This window comes from Panthera uncia, chromosome A2 (assembly GCF_023721935.1).
Source record: "Panthera uncia isolate 11264 chromosome A2, Puncia_PCG_1.0, whole genome shotgun sequence".
NCBI lineage: Eukaryota > Metazoa > Chordata > Mammalia > Carnivora > Felidae > Panthera > Panthera uncia.
In genome coordinates, this window is record NC_064816.1 from 129,855,150 (window position 1) to 129,874,271 (window position 19,122).

At 38.9% G+C, this 19,122-nt stretch overlaps 1 protein-coding gene across 1 annotated transcript in view; it reads left to right on the forward strand.

The window, feature by feature from the left end:
* MET (MET proto-oncogene, receptor tyrosine kinase) overlaps positions 1–19,122 on the forward strand; it is a 112,774-nt gene that overhangs the window by 90,563 nt on the left and 3,089 nt on the right. The window contains exons 15-19 of the mRNA XM_049642969.1: positions 477–707; positions 2,633–2,713; positions 4,311–4,492; positions 9,157–9,266; positions 10,451–10,616. Coding sequence (XP_049498926.1) covers positions 477–707; positions 2,633–2,713; positions 4,311–4,492; positions 9,157–9,266; positions 10,451–10,616 — 770 coding nt within the window. The remainder of the gene's footprint in view (positions 1–476; positions 708–2,632; positions 2,714–4,310; positions 4,493–9,156; positions 9,267–10,450; positions 10,617–19,122) is intronic.

A 19,122-nucleotide genomic window follows, 5' to 3' on the forward strand; every position in this document is an offset into this window, starting at 1 on the left:
CTCTCTCTCTCTGCTCCTTGCCCGCTCATGCTCTATCTCTCTGTCAAGAATAAACATTAAAAAAAAAAATAATAATATATATATATATACACATATATATGTGTATATATATGTATATATATAAATATAACAAATAAAAAATTAACCTCAAGCATGGCTTTTTGCTATATATAAGAAGAGGAAATGAAGAGGGTAAACAAGGTTTCAAAGTTAATGTCTAGTTTATTTAAACGAAAATTTATAAACATTGTTTTATAACTCTTGTATATATAAGCCAGTATCTTTTCCCACCTTATCATTTTTATTAAATCAGTTCCTTTGTCAAGGCTCTTTCTAGCCTCATTCAACAACTAAACTACCATTCCTTAAATTATAAAATTCAGAATTCATTATTGATTGAATTTGCTGCCCTTGTTGTAGTCTCCACTAAGTGAGGTTTTGCTATTGTTTTCTAGTAATTTTGCTTTGTCTTGCAGACCAGTTTCCTAACTCATCTCAGAATGGATCGTGCAGACAAGTACAGTATCCTCTGACGGACCTGTCCCCCATGCTTAATAGTGGGGACTCTGATATATCCAGTCCATTACTGCAAAATACTGTCCACATTGACCTCAGTGCTCTAAATCCAGAGCTGGTCCAGGCAGTCCAGCACGTAGTGATTGGGCCAAGTAGTCTGATTGTGCATTTCAATGAAGTCATAGGAAGAGGTAAGTATTTCCACTCAGCTCTTTGTTAAATACAGTTTTCCAGTAAGCATTTTATCTTCTCCCTTTGCAGATTAGAAGCTTAGACAATGGTGAAAGCAACTGAAAGAGCAGTGATAACAAGTACACTTGATTTCGTTCTGCAGAAATACAGCCCTACAAATCATATCCAAGGGGATTTGCCCCCGTGCAGGGAGGCAATTTGATAATCTTGTAAACATATGAAAAATAAATCACACCCTTTCCTTACCATTATCATTATGGCCAGTATAGTTTCTTGGAAGGTGTTATTTACTTCTTTATAAAAATCATTAAGTTTCAATATTTTTACTCATATCTTCCTCCAGTCTTTCTTTGCCCAGACAACAGTGACTAGCTCTATGAAGTCTTGGCTTATAGCAGTTTGTACACTGCTGGACAGAATCAAAAGATTGAATTTATAGCATTACCCTGATCTGAAGCAGCATATATCATCTCTACAATGTACTCCAATTTCTTTATACAAAGATGATGAATATTTGTAATAAGTCAGCCAAAGCAGCAATAACAGTTTGCATACATAGTGTTTGAGGAATTATTTAGCAGGAAAAGAAACCAACCAGAAGCCAGGAAATGAACTGCGCTTTTCTCTTTTTTTCTAAAAAACCTATGCCGTTGATACTAAATGGCCTTTTATTCTATACGTGCGACAAGAGGTAGCAGGCATCTGTCAGCCTGATGCAGAGGAAGCTGATGGGACAGTTTGCCTTACATGAACACAAGACTTTCCCATTTTCCTGTGACCTCATCCATACCTTCCTCTGTCACATATTCCAGGTTTTAGTCCTTAGAGTGCTCCCTCTTCCTAACAGTAGCTTCACTATCAGCAACCCTGTTTTACATCAGAGTAATATTTAGTTCTATTTAGCCTATAAATTCCAGAAGTTGCACCAGTTTTAGAGTATGCGGTCTCACCAATTACGTTCTATTTCTATTCATTATAAAATTAGAATTTTTAATTTTTATTAGTAAAGGTGCTAAACTGGCAATTATTTCTCTTAGGAAGTAGTAACCATTAATGATTCTATAAATATTAACTATTATTTATTTATACATTTTTCCCAGTAGAATTTGAGCCCTCAAGAGCATAGGTTTTATTTTATTCATCTTCACTTTACGAGAGGGTAAGCTAATGCCTGACACTCACACACTAGGAACTCAGGGAATCTTGGCTGGGTGGATGAATTAATTAATTAGGGCCTTCCACAGCTATCAGACGTTTGGCACCTCTGGGGAAAATTACTGCCACTGGATGAAAGGCTACCATTGGAAAGTGATGTGGCTAAACCCAGAGAGAACTAGATGAAATGACTCAGAGTGAATTTGCTTCATTTGGGCAGTTGCCTTTCAGTTTCTGCCAACCTGGATTACGTATTAACCAGTGACTAATGGGGGAAATCTTTATTCTATAATGCTAATCTTATTCCTAATGGTAACATTTTTATTTCAGTTTAGCTTACTGGAATATAGGGAACTGATTTTGTTGCATTTCTTCATGTGATAAAACTTTCTTTTCATATTTAAAAGATAGTATTTGATCCTTAAAAACAATAAATTTCTTTTATGAGGTAGATGTTACTCCTCTGTTCAGTGGTTCCACTGTAGTTGAATATTTTGCTTTATTAGCTTTTAATAAGAGTTATAGAACCTAGCTTTTTTTTTTTACCATGTATTAAATAATCATATAGCTTGTATCTTAGAGTGAAGTACATTATATATACATGTTTTAACAGACACATGTAGTGGTACTATTAATTAAAAGTGTAAGAAACAATGCACTTTTTTGCCGTGTGGAAAAAAGAAGGAAATGAAGATCACAAAGGGCTTCGCAAGTGATGCTGCATAGTTACAAGTAATACAACACTAACCAAATTCCCTCTTTCATGTAGGACATTTTGGGTGTGTGTACCATGGGACTTTATTGGACAGCGATGACAAGAAGATTCACTGTGCTGTGAAATCCTTGAATAGTAAGTGATACTTTAACAGCGGAGTCACCTCCATGGTTTGCTAACTATTAAATAGTTCATAATAAAATGTTGATTTCGACCTTCTCTTGTGGAAAAATCAGCCCCTGCTGGAATTAGGGATCTAATCCTGAAAATTTGTTTGGTCTAAATTCTTTTTGAAATATTTCCTCAGAAATTATTTCTCAGAGCCCTCATACATAAGAGTATAGGAGCAGTGAGGTTCTTGGATTAACTGAGTGTCATTTAGCTATGTTTGCCTTATAATATTTGTTTTATGGAAACTATTGGAAGCATGTTGGCACATACAGTAATAATGACTCATTTTACCCAGAAGAATTATTATAATTATTTTTTAACCACAACTTTCATTAAAAAGATTTAAAAATGAAATAAGACCAACAGGAGAAAAATATGCTGGCAGAAAATTGTAAGTGTAGCAATATCTCATTTATCTGCATGAGGTATTCTACAAAAATGAACTTCCTAAACAAGTGATACTTACCCCCTTTTAAATGCTAGAATTTAAAAAAAAAATTTAGAGGTTATTGAGAAAATGTTTTTAAGTGGAATGTATACTCTGTTCAAGAAACAAAGAAGCTTCTAGACATTAAGATTATTGATGACCTGGAGACGCAAGGAAGGCATAAATTACTCTCTTGTACAACCCAATGTACCCCTCATACTAAGAGTTTTCCTGGCTTCACCTTTGCCGAGAGGTTTCACATGTCAAGTCAGTGTGCTTGCCTTTTTGACCTATATTTCTAAATTTCTAAATTAAAGGGACAGTTTATATGAAACCTAACTACAAACTGTAATGGATTAAGTATGATTGTCAATAATATCTGCCTCACAAGACAGCACACTGCTCATTGTACTCAGAACATTCCTAACAGCAAGAAATCCTTCTCTGTCTCTGGTGTTCATTAATCTCTATTCTATCCACATGGACTCATCTCAGAATGCATTACATTGTAAAAGAATATCATCACTGACACAGATACTAGTCAGATTAATAAATCAAAGGTCATTAACCTTTCATCAGTGCCAAGTAGTGTCGGACCCTCAGGATCTCTCTCTGGAAATGAATAGAAACTGTTACACCAGAAAAAGTCTACTTAGAAACCATATGACAACGATTGGTCTTCAAACCCTCCTAGTCCAGAGATCAGAAAACTCTGGCCCCGTGACTGTTTTTATAGATAATTGTCTGTGGCTGTTTTTGCACTACAATGGCAGAGTTGAGTATTTGTAGCAGAGACCATATGGCCCACAAAGCGAAAAAATATTTACTATCTGGCCCTTTAGAGTAGTTTGCCAACCTCAGCCCTAGACAGTCACTACAGAAATAGATTGGTCTGCTTCCCTTTCCTTTTTCTGTATGAGACAAACTGATTGGTAGAGTTTGGGGGTGACTTGAGGGCCCACTGCAGGGTGACATCATTTATTCAAACGTATTATTAAAAAACAGTCTGAGGATGAGGTGTCAGGACAGGATTCAGCCCTGTGGTTTTACATTCCATAACTCTCCCTATCTGAACTTGACCGAGTATTTATTGGTCCATAATGAAGTTAATGTCTCCACTGCTGGATTTCTCAGGAATCACTGACATAGGTGAAGTTTCCCAGTTTCTGACTGAGGGAATCATCATGAAAGATTTTAGTCATCCAAATGTTCTCTCACTCTTGGGAATCTGCCTTCGAAGTGAGGGGTCTCCACTGGTGGTCCTACCATATATGAAACATGGAGATCTTCGAAATTTCATCAGAAATGAGACTCATGTAAGTATATTACCAAGGTTATTAACTGGTAAACTAGCTATAAGCCAACGAGTTTTTCAAAATGTTGCTGTTTTTAAAATTTTTTAAAGCTTTCAAAGAAGCACATGTAAAATGTTTGCACCATTCAGCTATATAGAGGCTAATTCAATTCACTTGTACCTCAAAATCCCCTATCCTGATGGGAAGATAGTGGTACCTAGAAGGATTTCCCAGGGGCAATGATTCTTACCTGTCCTGCAAACTGCCTTGATCTACCATCCCTCTGATAGGCACAATTAATCATTTTTGAGTGCCTACTAATTGCCAAAAACAGAAAGCACAAGAGACATAGAGGCAGAATGAGCCTCAGCCCACATGGGATTTTAACCCTAGAAGGAAAAACACAGAAGAACTAATTACAAATGAATCCCTTAGTATTCTTCAACCTTCACCCACTGTCCTAATTCAGAACCTTTGTATTTGCTGTTCCGTCTGCCTGGAACACTTTCCCCAAGATAGCCACATATGTCACTTCTCATCAGCTTCAGCTTTTTGCCCTAATGTCATCTTCAAAATGAGGCTTTCCTGGCCTAAGTAATTGACCCACCTCACCCCCATGCCTCCTGTCTGTTGTCTCCTATCCGCTGCTTTATTTTTCTCCATCATACTTACCATCATCTGATACAGTAGGCCTAAGCAGTGTGCTACTGTGGCCATGAGCCATATGTAAAATGTGGCTAGTCTGAATTGAGACGTACTGTTAGTGTAAGTGTGCTGTAAATCCCAGGTTTTGAATATTTAGTATAAAAACAGGTAAAATATCTCATAATTGTTTATATCGATTACACGTTGAAATGGTATTTCTTGAGTTGAGAAATATATTATGAAAACCAATTTTACCTGTTTCTTTCTATTTTTTTAATGTGACTATTAGAACGTGATTATATGTATGGTTTGCATTGTATTTCTATTGAACAGTGCTATACTGAACAATAACCAAATACATAATAGCTATATAATACATGTATATATGGATGTGCACACACACACCATTAGAATGCAAGCTCATGACAGTAGGGATTTCTGTGTATTTTGTTTATTGCTTTAGACTTAGCTCCTAAAGTGTGTTCAGCACATAGACCTTCAGTCATATTTGCTGGATGAATGAGCTCAGGATTACAAAAGAGGTTCTTAGGTTCTTGCAAGTGAGAGTTTTCTTAGTGACATTTATGCCTAAAGGGTGAGCAAGTAAGTGGTCAGGCCAGGGAGGGAAGTGGAAGGAGTCCTGGGAACTGAAGGCACAGGTGATCTCAGGCTTCTTCTTGGCTCCTGCATCCAGGCCTCTGGGAGTAAATGGAGTAACTTTACTCTTGATCAAAAACAAGACACATGGGGTCAGGTTCTCAAAAGAAATAAGCTCTAGGATAGGAAAGAAATATTTTGTGTTCAACCAAAAGAATGAAATACTCCCTAGCTGTGAATTTTTGCAGATAAGGTGAATTTACCTTACAAAGTGAAAGCTACCGACAGATCCCACTTTTCTAATTTAACTTGTCATTGTCCTGGTGAGTTCATCTGAATGGACATGCTGCCTTCTCTAGAATAGTATTCCCCCAGCATTCAAGCATGGTAGAGATTTCCTATTATCCAGTACCAGGGCCTGTTTTTATGGTCCCGGGATACTATATTACAACCACTAACAAGATACATTCTAAAAAGAAGCCTAAAACACAAGAAACTGGCCTCTCCACATGTTGTGTGCATTAAGGGGGCTGCAGCCCTCCTTGCAGGGCCCCTAGTAGCTGCCTCTTGAGCCCACAACCCCCACAGCGGCTGCTGAAGAAGAGATACTCTGTTCCTGAAGGCCAAGTACCAGCAGGGCTACCAGCCACAATGTTATCTGTGCGATTTCATATATGTTTTTTGTGTTTTTTTTAAGTTTATTTATTTTGAGGGTAGGAGGCAGAGAAAAGGAGAATCCCAAGAAGGGATTGTCAGCGCAGAGCCTGATGCGGGGCTCAAACTCACAAACCGTGAGATCATGACCTAAGACAAAACCAAGATCTGGACACTTAACTGACTGAGCCACCCAGGCGCCCCTCAGATATAGTTTTTATAGTTAGTTACTAAAGGAATTCCTCTGTCCACCCAATTTTGTGGATGAAATTTCTGGAGAATAAGATTTCCTGTTTTCTGTGTGGATCCAAGCCATTATAGTTGCAGGTTGTTACTTTCATACCAGTTGGAGGGCTTCTAATGTGATTGATATCACTACAGTGTGGGCTTTGGAGCCTAACAGATTAGGTTAAAATCCTAACTGTACCACTTACCATCTGAGTGGCTTTGGGTGATTTATTTCTCTCTGAACTGCTGATATTAACCATGTATTGCTTTATTTTTTTATGTTTCAACCTTTTATTCAAATTCTAGTTAACATATAGTATAATATTCGTTTCAGGTGTAGGATTTAGTGATTCTTCAGTTACATACAACACCCAATGCTCATTGCAACATGTACCCTCCTTAATGCCCATCACCCGTTGAACCCATCCTCCCTCCCACTTCCCCTCCAGCAACTCTCAGTTTGTTCTCTAGTTGAGTCTCTTCAGTTTGCCTCCCGTTTTTTTCTCTCCATGTTCATCTGTTTTGTTTCTTAAATTCCACTCGTGATTGAAATCAGATGGCATTTGTCTTTTTCTAACTGACTTGTTTAACTTAACATAACATACTCTAGCTCCACCTACGTTGTTGCAGATGGCAAGATTTCATTCTCTTTAATAGCTGAGTTATATTTTATTGTACATATATACCATGTCTTCTTTATTCATTCATCAGTATTGGACACTTGGGCTCTTTCCGTAATTCGGTTATTTTTGATAATGATGCTATAAACATCAGGATGCATTTGCCCCTTCAAATCAGTATTTTTGTATCCTTCGGGTAAATAACCTAGTAGTATAATTGCTGGGTAGTAAAATAGTTCTATTTTTAGCTCTTTGAGGAACCTCCATACCATTTGCCAGAGTGGCTGCTCTGTTTTGCATTCCTGCCAAATGTAAGAGGGTTCCCCTTTCTGTGCATCCTCACCAACATCTGTTGTTTCCTGTGTTATTAATTTTAGCCATTTTGACAGGTGTAAGGAGGTATTTCATTGTAGTTTTGATTTGTATTTCCCTGATGATGAGTGATGTTGAGCATTTCTTCACGTGTTGGTTGGCCATCTGGATGTCTTCTTTGGAGAAGTGTCTATTCATGTCTTTTGCCCATTTCTTCACTGGATTATTTGTTTTTTGGGTGTTGAATTTGATTTAAGTTCTTTATAGATTTTGGATACTAACTCTTTATCTGATATGTCATTTGCAAGTATCTTTTCCCATTCCATTGGTTGCCTTTTAATTTTGTTGGTTGTTCCCTTCACTGTGCAGAAGGTTTTTATCTTGATGAAGTCCCAGTTGTTCATTTTTGCATTTGTTTCCCTTGCCTTCAGAGATGTATCTAGTAAGAAGTTACAATGGCTGATGTCAAAGAGGTTGCTGCCTATGTTCTCTTCTATGATTTTGATGGTTTCCTGCCTCACATTTAGATCTTTCATCCATTTTGAATTTATTTTTATGTATGGTGTGAGAAAGTGGTCCATTTTCTTTCTTTTGCATGTTGCTGTCCAGTTTTCCCAACACCATTTGTTAAAGAGATTGTCTTTTTTCCATTGGATATTCTTTCCTACTTTGTGGAATATTAGTTGACTATTTGTGGGTCCGTTTCTGAGTTTTCTATTCTGTATTAATATATGTGTCTGGTTTTGTGCCAATACCGTAATATCTTAATGATTATAGCTTTATAATATACCCTGAAGTCCAGTATTTCTTTTCTTTTTCAAGATTGCTTTGGCTATTTGGAGTCCTCTGGGGTTCAATACAAATGTTAGATTAACTGTGTATTTATGATGCTCTGACTTCTAGTGCCTTGCTGACCTTGGAGTGATGGCCCTTTCCAGGACTAGCCCCAAGATAGTAAATGGCTCATCTTCAAAGAGCAGGCCTTTTATAAGCAAACCAACCAATCCAAAGCCCATACCCCAATCACCTCCTTTAAAGAATTCTCACACTCTGGGACACTATCCACCTGCTGTAATCACTTCAGGGCCAGGTACCAGGCAACTGAAGACAGCCCCTACACTTCAGAACCTGCTGAAATTATTCAAACTAGCCCAATCCTAAATCCGCTTACCCTGTGTCACCCATTCTTTCCCATGGGAACCACAAAACAAGCTCTTGCCCATGTTTTCCCATTGCTCCCTCTGCCTCCTAGACCAACCCCATTGCTTCCCTTTGTGGCCTCACTTGGCATGGTGTGCCCCCTCCTCTTGGGAATTGTGAGTAACAAGCTATCTTTTCGGTGGCAGTGGTCTTCCTTCTTTTAGCCCCACCATACCAGAATAATTTTAAAACACTTCCATTTCCTCATCTGGAAAATGGAACCTGCCTTATAGAAGTGTATAAGCATTAGCCAAAACTCACATAAGCATCTAGCCTGGTGCTTTTCAAATAATAGATATCTAATACATGATTGCTGTTATTAACAAGGCACGAGTTATTGCTTGAAACAAGATAATTCTTATAAACATTTCAGAATTCACAGATCAGTAGATGCTTAGCTTACGCGTTTTTAATTCTCTTTGATTGCAGAACCCAACTGTAAAAGATCTTATTGGCTTTGGTCTTCAAGTAGCCAAAGGCATGAAATATCTTGCAAGCAAAAAGTTTGTACACAGAGACTTGGCTGCTAGAAACTGTATGTAAGTATAAGAATCTCTGTGCCCACAGTCCAAATTAAGTGACAAGGAGGAATCTGTTTCCCACTGTTGAAGGCTAGTGAGGATGTTTTCTCTTCTTATGCAAAAGTCCTTTATTTCCGTTACAGTTTTAAATCGATATGTAAGCACTGGGATGTAGGCGGGGCTTTCAGGCTTTATCTAATGGAGAATTTAAAAGGAATTCTCCAGAGGGGGTCTTAAACAGCTGTTGTGTGCTTTTGCTTTTCTTTTCCCTTCCCACCAGTAGCCCCCAATGTTGTGGTTTCACACTGCATTAGTGTTTGGAAGGGAGAATTTGATCTTCAGCATTTTACAGTGAAAAGGAGAGGGCTGGTAACACAAATACCAACATATTGCAACTTCCCAAGACTGGATTTGAAGTCAGTCTGCAGAAGCCCTACCAAAAATGGTATTGGGGAATGAATATACAAAGAGCTTTATTTGTGTCTGGGTGCCTGGGCTGTATAATTCAACAGTCAACAGTTTGTAATGGATTCAGTTCTTCCCTCACATAACACTGATTCATGACTTATGGTATGTGTGAATGAGAGAGCTGTGCTATTAATTTCCTACCTTGGTTTTGGTCAATGTAACAACATAAAAGCCAGCTCAAACAAAGGATACATAGCCTCAGAGAGCGGAAATTGATTTTTGTTGAACCTTGCTGTTTTTGTTAGATGCTTTACTGTGTCCTACTTCTCTATTACCTCAGAGGTGAGATACATGAATTTTATGTAATAACCTAGCCCATTTGAGAAAGAAAAGGTAAAATAACAGTCCTCTATCATAATCCCTCATAAAACTGAGTATTACTAATAAATTGACAAGTGAAGATACACAATTGCTTGGGATAGTCAGTTGGCATATTTGATTTAGTAACAAAGGAAACCTAGGAGGGGGGTCCAACTTTACTGTTAAGGCAAAAGGGATTTTCTTATGCCACACGTAGATCTCTTTCCTTGGCCTGTTGAATTTGTAATGTAAATGTCAAGCATTTTTATTCAAGAATTCCATTGTAATTTAGCGTTAGTAGAGACCAGATGAAGCCCACCCTGCAGAAGTAATGGATTTCAAATATCAAGTCCTTGTTTTGACCTATAGATATTCAGCATCACTGTAAATTATTGTATTTCGGCCACCAGTAATGATTTTTGTCCTTTCTATAGGCTGGATGAAAAATTCACTGTCAAGGTTGCTGATTTTGGTCTGGCCAGAGACATGTATGATAAAGAGTACTACAGTGTACACAACAAAACGGGCGCCAAGCTGCCAGTGAAGTGGATGGCTCTAGAAAGTCTACAAACTCAGAAGTTTACCACCAAGTCAGATGTGGTAATGTACTCATCATCCCTGATGGTCTCCTCTTTTCCTTTCATATCCAACATTTTTAAGTTTTATGGCTATTTAATTTTTTCAAAAAAGGACACCTTCAACACCCTAATTTCATTTTCTTCAGAGCTTGATTGTTAAACCAGATAGCCATCATATGTTCTCACAAATTTATTCATTTATCAAAAACATTTGCCTAGTAGGGTACAACGCCAGGTCCTTAGGGAGCCCAGAGCTGAATCAGAACTAAACCCTGTCCTCCAGGAGCTTTGGCTCACAGAACAGAGAAGGCATAACTGTACTAGCTGTTACACAAAGTAGACTGGGATTAGTCTGGCCACTCATAGCTCCGAGACAGCTGCATTCCACCTGGAGAAATCTGAAAGCTATCGCTGAGGCAGAACTGGCAGTGAGGGCATTATTCCTGCACCCAGCTAGAAATGTGCCCTTCTTGGCCACCTGGCTGGCTCAGTTGGTAGAACATGAGACTTAATCTCAGTGTCAGGTCTTGAGTTCAAACCCCACATTGGGCAGGGAGCCTACTTTAAAAAAAAAAAAAAGTCTAGAAACATGCCCTTTTGTATCTACCACGGTCATCCTCTCATAGAACAGCTTCAAAAAGCATACACCTGAGTGCTGAGGGTGGGAGAGACACCTGGGCAGCCACATTTTCCTCACTTACCTACCACCTGGTGGAGGAGGTGGTGCTTTTGTACAGGCCTTAAAGGAAGATAGAATGGGCCATGAAATAAATACCAATCCAGGTAAGCAAAGGGGCAGGAAAGTATATACATCTTTTTTTTTCTTTTTTCTTTTTTTTTTTTTTTTTTTTTAATTTTTTTCAACGTTTTTTATTTATTTTTGGGACAGAGAGAGACAGAGCATGAACGGGGGAGGGGCAGAGAGAGAGGGACACAGAATCGGAAACAGGCTCCAGGCTCCGAGCCATCAGCCCAGAGCCTGACGCGGGGCTCGAACTCACGGACCGCGAGATCGTGACCTGGCTGAAGTCGGACGCTTAACCGACTGCGCCACCCAGGCGCCCCTTTACATCTTTAAAGTTCTAAGGAAACAGTAAGGAGTGGGTGATTTGGCCAAAATGGAAGGCACAGAGGGAAGTTCTGAGGATAGATTGCGAAAAATATATTCATACTAGATCATAGAGGTTCTTGGAAAGCAAACTAGGGAGTCTGGAATTTATTCTCTGGCCATGTGGAACCTTAAAGTGTAATCAGAAACACTACAGCCTTTCTTTATTCTGTAAGATGTTCTGAGAGGAGTAGATGCAGGAAGATGAAGTGAGAGGTATAACTTGAAATAATACAGAAATTTTGGAACAGAAAAGCGAGAGCAGAAAAGGCATCTGAGAGGTAATAACAATATTAAGTAAGAAATTGATAAAAGTCAAAGATGAATGCTAGTACAGTAACATACGTGAAGCAACAGAGTAAAAACTTGTTGGAGAGGAAAAATACCAGTTAAGGCTTAAACATACTGAGTTTGATGTGGGAGTAAGACATCCAGGCAGAAGGGGAGGGTAGGTGATGGGCATTGAAGAGGGCATCTTTTGGGATGAGCCCTGGGTGTTGTATGGAAACTAATTTGACAATAAATTTCATAAAAAAAAAAAAAGACATCCAGGCAGAAAGGTCCATCAGGCAATTGGAAATGTGGATCTACAGCTTGTACAACCTCATTAGTTATCTTATTCAACTTGGGCCACCATAGCAAAATACCATAGACTGGGTGGCATAAACAGTAGGCATTTATTTCTCCCAGTTCTAGAGGCTGGAAGTGTGAGATCAGGGTGCCAGTGTGGTCAGGTTCCTGACTTGCACATAGCTACCTTCTCACTGTGTCCTTGTGTGGGAGACAGAGCCAGAATAAGCTCCCTGGTGTCTCCTCCCATAAGGGCACTAATCCCATCATGAGGGCCCCACCTCCTAATACCATCACACCGGGAGTTAGAGTTTCAACATTTGAGTGGGGGTAGGGGGTCCACAGTTCAGTCCATAGCAGAAGTCAAGGCTGGAAATAAGCCTTTTAGAGTCCAAAGACAATTACTCCGGAGAAACTACACATAGGAAATGAGGGGGAAAAGCAGAGAGGTAGGAGACCCAAGAGAGAAGAGGCCAGAGGAAGAGAAAGTTTCAAAAAGAAATAGGATACGGTCAGCAGGGTCCACTGCTACTCAGTGCACAAAAATGGTCTTGAAAACCGAGTAACTTGAATGATTTGGAGGTCTCAAGTGGCTGTTGAATGGAATAGAGTATACTTACTCTATCTGCACGTAGTAAGTCAGGAGGACTGTGATGCATAGAGGTAGAGAAAAATTAATTTTCAGTCCTTGAAGATAACAACTGAAAAGAGAAAAAATGTAAACTGGTGATATCAGTAAATGAGGTAGGCAAAAAAATAAAATTAATGGAGGGCATAGACTTCAAAAGAAAAAGGGTTGGCAGCTATTGAAAGATGACAGGGGACAGGGATCTGAGTGTGGCATTGGGAAGCAACAAGTCATCTACCCTCCCCCCTGTGAGTCAACAGATTTCAAAGACATTGTGGTCTTCAAGTGAAAGCAGTTTCAGTTCCTGAGGAAGTGGGGGAGACATTAAAGACTAAGTTGAGAGTGACTGGGAGTTTGTTTTCAGTAAATGTGTTACAGGGCATGGTGGAGGGATGGGACTTTGGGGTGGATAAGATTAATAAGAGGACGTGATAGTATATGCTAAAGTGTAATGCCTGAGATTATGATGCTGAAAGATTCTGAAAAAGATGAAAGAAGTGAGTGCTAAAGAGGTAGGCTGGAAACATGTTAGTGATGGTGGCAGGTGAAGGCATAAGGTAGGAAGAATTAACCTGTCCTCAAAGAGTATACATTTCATCCAGACTTAACTGTTAGTCTGCCATTAAGAACCAGACCAACTCATATAGCTCAATAAGACAACTCAGTTTTTAAAATAGGCAAAAGATTTGAATAGACCATCTACCAAAGAGATATATGAATAGCTAGTTCATAAGCACATGGAAACATATGCCTACACAAATACTTGTACATGAATGTTCACAATAGTATTTATTCACAATAGGAAAAAACCAGGAGCAATCCTAATGTCCATCAACTGGTAAAGGGTAAGCAAAACATGGTATTTCTATACAATGGAATAATACCATTCAGCACTATGCTAATCCATGCTATAACGTGGATAAACCTCAAAAATATTATGTCCAGTGAAAGAAGGCAGACTCCAAAGGTGATATGTTGAACGATTCAATTTATATGAAATTTTTAGAAAGAGGCAAAACTAAAGAGAAAAAAAAAACAGATCAGTGGTTGCCTGGGACTGAGGGTGGGAGCAAAGATTAACTACAAACAGGCATGGGCAACTTTCTAGGGTGTTGGAATTGATCTAAAAACTGAATTGTGGAGATAAGTACACTATCAAAATATTTACTAAACATCATGGGCTGTCCACTTAAAACTGGCAAAGTTTATGATATATGTTATACCTAGTGAAGTTTTTAAAACAAAACAAAAAGAACCTGATGAAATTTTGAATGTTCAAGGCAAGAATTGTGATTCTGAGCTTTTAGACAACCACACACACATTACTAACCTACACGCACGCACACACACAGCACAGAGGCCACCATTTATCACATAGCAACTGTCACTCAGGTTCTTGACTATAGATTTATATAGGCTTCTGTATATGAAGTGCTATCTCTCTCCTTCTCATTGGAAGATACTGTATTGTACTACATAAGGGTGAGCCTGAGTAATCCAAATGCAGTGCTGCTTTGACAAATGGTTATTGATTACCTGGATAAATTTGCATTAACTTTAATTTGCAAGACAGCACAATCTTTTGAATGTTGACATGGAACATTTCCAAAAGTATGTGATAAGCTTTTATGTAGAGACCTACAAGCAAAACCTTGCGAGCTTGTAGAAATGTCCACTTTCTCACAAATGACCAGATGGAGTTCAGCTAAAATCTGAATTCTCTTGAAGCCCATTCAAACAAAATAGGAGTGTCACTATATTTGTGACTTCTCATACCCAGTATTGTACAGTGTGCCACACATAGTACAGGTGCTTCCATTAAAGTCAGTATTGACTTCTCAGTTGTTCAACCAGCTAACTTTTTCACCCTACTTCAGAACTTAACATTGTCCACCACTCCTTTCTTCTCAAAATTTCCTCCTCCTTTGGTTTTTGGGACACTGCATCATCTGGTTCCTCTTGCTTCTTTGTTATGTTTGCTTTAGCCTTAACAGCTCTCTTCCTTCTCTCACATCCCACATGCAACTGTCACTCAGGATTTTGGGGGAAGAGGGGTCTTTAGGTGCCAGCCTCCCTCAATAATTTCAACCATTCCCATCAACAGTTACCTTGAACCTCTCTTCCTGGATGTTTTCATCAGCATCACAAAGTCACCATGTTCAAAGTCCAGTTCTTTCCTGCCAACTGTCAATTCCTCTCTTCTTTATTTCTGTTAATGGTATCACCATTATGCAATATATCAACTCTTTACCCTTTTTAATGTACAGTTCTTCAAGTTTTGAAGGATGCATACAGTTGTATGACCATCACTATTGCAACTAGGATATAGAGCAGTTCCATCATCCAGGAAAATGTCCCTGTGCCTCTTTGTAATCAAACCCTACCCTATCCCAAGGACCTGGAAAGCACTGGTCTGTTTTCTGTCTCTACAGTTTTACCTTTTCTAGAATGTCGTATAAATGGAATCATACAGTAAGTCATACAATAAATAGCCTTTGAGCCTGTCTCGTTTCACTTAGCGTAACACATTTGAGAGTTACCCATGTAGTATGTAGCAATGTATCTAGATGGTTTCCCTTTTTTTTAATTGTGGTTTAAAAAAAAAAAACCATAAGAGAAAAATGACCATCTCAACTATTTTAAGCGTATGGTACAGTAGTGGTTAACTAACTACATACACATTGTTGTGCAATCAATCTGTAGAACTTCTTCTTCTTGCAAAACTGAAACTCTATATCCATTGAATAACTCCCCATTTCCCCCTCCCACAGCCTTTCCAGAAACCACCATTTTACTATCTGTTTCTAAGAACTCAACTACCTGACTACTTTAGCTACCTCATATAAGTGGAGTCATGTAGTATTTGTCTTTTATGACTAACTTATTTCACTTAGCATAATGTCCTCAAGATCCATTGATATTGTAGCATACGATAGGATTTTTTTAAGGCTAAATAATATTCCATTATATGTATATACCACATTTTCTTTATTCATCTGTTGATGGGCATTCTTAGGTTGCTTCCATCTCTTGACTATTGTGAATAATGTTGCTATGAACATGAGTGTGGAAGTATCTCCAGATACTGATTTCATTTCCTTTGAATATATACCCAGAAGTGGGATTGCTGGATCTTATGGTAGTTCTATGTTTAATTTTTTGAGGAAACCATACTTTTTTTTATAGCAGAGTAATTCATTCCTTTCTATTTCTGAGTGGAATTCCATTGTACGGATGTTCCACATTTTGTTTATCCATTCACCAATTTGGAGGACATTTAGATTCTTTCCAGTTTTAGGCAATTGATTACACATAGCTGCAACTACTAAACATTTGTTTAATTGTTTTGTGTATAAAGGTTTATATTTATTTTGAATTAATATCTAGAAGTAGGATTACTGGGTTGTAAAACAAGTATATATTTGACTTTATGAGAAACTACCAACTGTTTTCCACAGTTTATGTATCATTTCATGTTCCTAGCAGTAATATGTAAGAGTTCTGGTTGTTCAGCATCCTCACCTGCACTTGGCATTGTCAGTTTGGGATTTTTAGCCATTCTCATAGTCTCTAGTGGTGTGTCATTTCCTTTTCCATTTGTATTTCCCAGATGACTAATGATGATAAGCATCTTTTCATGTGCTTATTTGCTATCCTTCTATCTCCTTTGTGAAGTATGTGCTCAAATCCTTTGCCCATTTTCTTTTAAGTTTTAGAGTTTTGGGTTTTTTAATTGGTTAGTTTATTTATTATTGAGTTGGTAAGAGTTCTTTATATATTCTGGATCACAGGTACATGTTATCAGACACAAGTTTTTGTGAATATATTTTTCTAGTCTGTGGCTTGCCTTTTCATTTGTTTACTGGTATCTTTCAAAGAGCAGAAGTTTTACATTTTATTGAAAATTTTACTCATTTACCAGTTTATAGAATTTTATGAATATATCCACTTTTTAATCAGTTGTGGTTTTTTTGCAAATTGTGGTGTATCTCTATTTACCCACTCCTGAATGCCCAGGCTGTCTCCATTCCTTGCTTGCCTTAGTGTCACTTTCTATCACTTTTTATGGCTCTAATAGTCTTTCATGTCTACTAATTGCTTTGATCTTCACCTTTGAAAAGTGAGGCAGAGATTCTTCAGAGGACTTCCCTGCTGGTGCTCAGATAATCAGGCTACGTGCTCACAGTAACTGAAGGAATGGCAGAGCTCTCCTGTCTTGAAACTAAAACTAACTTCTTTCCATCATTCCTAATGCACGGGCATCATGCACCTATCTCTCCTTCTCTTTCTCTCCCTCCTCTTCTCGCTTTCTCTTTCTTTCTCTCTCTTCCTCCCACTCCTACCATCTCCCCCAGCCTCCCTCTTCTAGTTCTGCCTCATTCTCCTTCAAGACCCCTTTCCCCACCATCCTGTCAGTTCCAAACTGTTCCTGGGGGTTTGAAATGCAGGTGGTACTATGGTTTTCCCAGAAGCTGCCTCCCCCTGACCTCTCCTGTCCAGTGAGTCTTCCAACCCTCCTCTGATACCCAGTCATTGCCCAAGTCCTATAATTCCTCAGAAATGTACCCAACTGTGCCCCCTTTTTTTGTGAATTTGCCTTCAGACAAACCTATAGCCTAGGCTATGGGTTAGGAGACCTGATTACAGACAAGTAATCAGCCTCTCAAAACTTTGGCTTCCTCACCTTTTGTAGATACTTTAGTATCTACAAAGCCAGTTACATCACAGGGTTGTTTAAAGGATTAAATAAAATAATCTTTTTTAAAAAGGGCTTGAACCTGTTCCGTGCTTACTATATGGCATCTACTCTTTCCCACCACCTTAATTTGGGAGTTCAGTCTCATCGGGTTCTGGGTTGCCAAGATGTAGCAGCACCCCCACCAGACATTCTGTTCAGAAACCCCCCTATCTGGTCTCCTTATGTGAACCAGCTCCTCCTATTTGTCTAAAGCATAGTGTTTACAGATGCAGCATGCTGGAGCTCAGCTGCATGTCCTGTCCCTTTCAGCGTAACCCACTTTCAGCACTCAAAAACCCCCACAACATGGTCTCATTTTTACCCTATCTATCCCTTGTCTCCCTCATCTACTCAATACATCAAGCAGAGTGACCTATTGTCCTTATGTAGTTCAGAAAAACACACAAGTACTGTCACCTCTGGGCCCATTGCCTCCATCCAGAACACTCCTCCGCCCTCACCTTCTGTGCACCTGGGACACAAATGCTCCCGTTCTTCAAGACCTGCTTTACTGTCGCTTTCTCCCTGAAGCCTTTCTCAGTACCCTACTGTTATCTCATTGACTTTTCACAGCATTTGTACATCTTTCCTATTTTTGTTCTATATTATTCTGCCTTACTCTCCTGTGTGACAGTCAGTTGTGTCATAACTCTTAACCCCATTAAATCAGCCGTAGGCCCATCCACTAACTTGGAAAGTAACCTACTTGTACACCAAGGGTCAGTAGATACTTGTTAAATTGATTTAAACTTGAATGCATATTTTGGAACTTAAAGGTTAACACAGTGAAGTTGTCAGAAGTGACTCATAAGTGACTCAGGCTTTGGATACTTCGATTTTGAAAGGCTGCACAGGACAGCAAAGTTATCTAGTTGCCACCTGGGAAAGACTGTGTCCTCTATTTGGATTGAGGCAGTCAATGTCCTTAAAGGGCTCCTGCACTTGGGCACATGCTTCACTCTGCTTTACTCTCCTCACTGAATGTTACAAGCTACGCTGCTTCTCAGTGTTAAGTTTTCCCACTCTACCTATCAGGTCTGGATTCCCCTTTCCCTCCAAGCCTCCTTGTTCCCATAGCCTCGTTTCTCCCCGCCACATACTTTTTAGTCTGTCAGTGACCTAGATGTGTTTCTAAGGAAGCGCTGATTTCCTGGGTCCTTGGCCAGGGGTGAACCGCACATGCCCAATTACTCTCTTTGTGTCATTCTCACCTTGGCATACATCCAGGGGGAGATGATATGTATGACCCAGTATATTCTGAGTAGAGTGCTTTAAATCAAGAAATTGCATATTTAGTGCAGTTTAGTAGACCAACCAAGACCCAAGAGTCAAGAATTCTTAAATGTTTATCCCAGTGTGAATTCACATTTATTGGGGGAATTTCTAGCAAGTCACTTAACCTCTCTGTGTCCCTACAATATTCCTGCAAAGTACTGATACAGCTGTTTTATATCAATCTTGTACTTTAACGTTTTTAAATTACA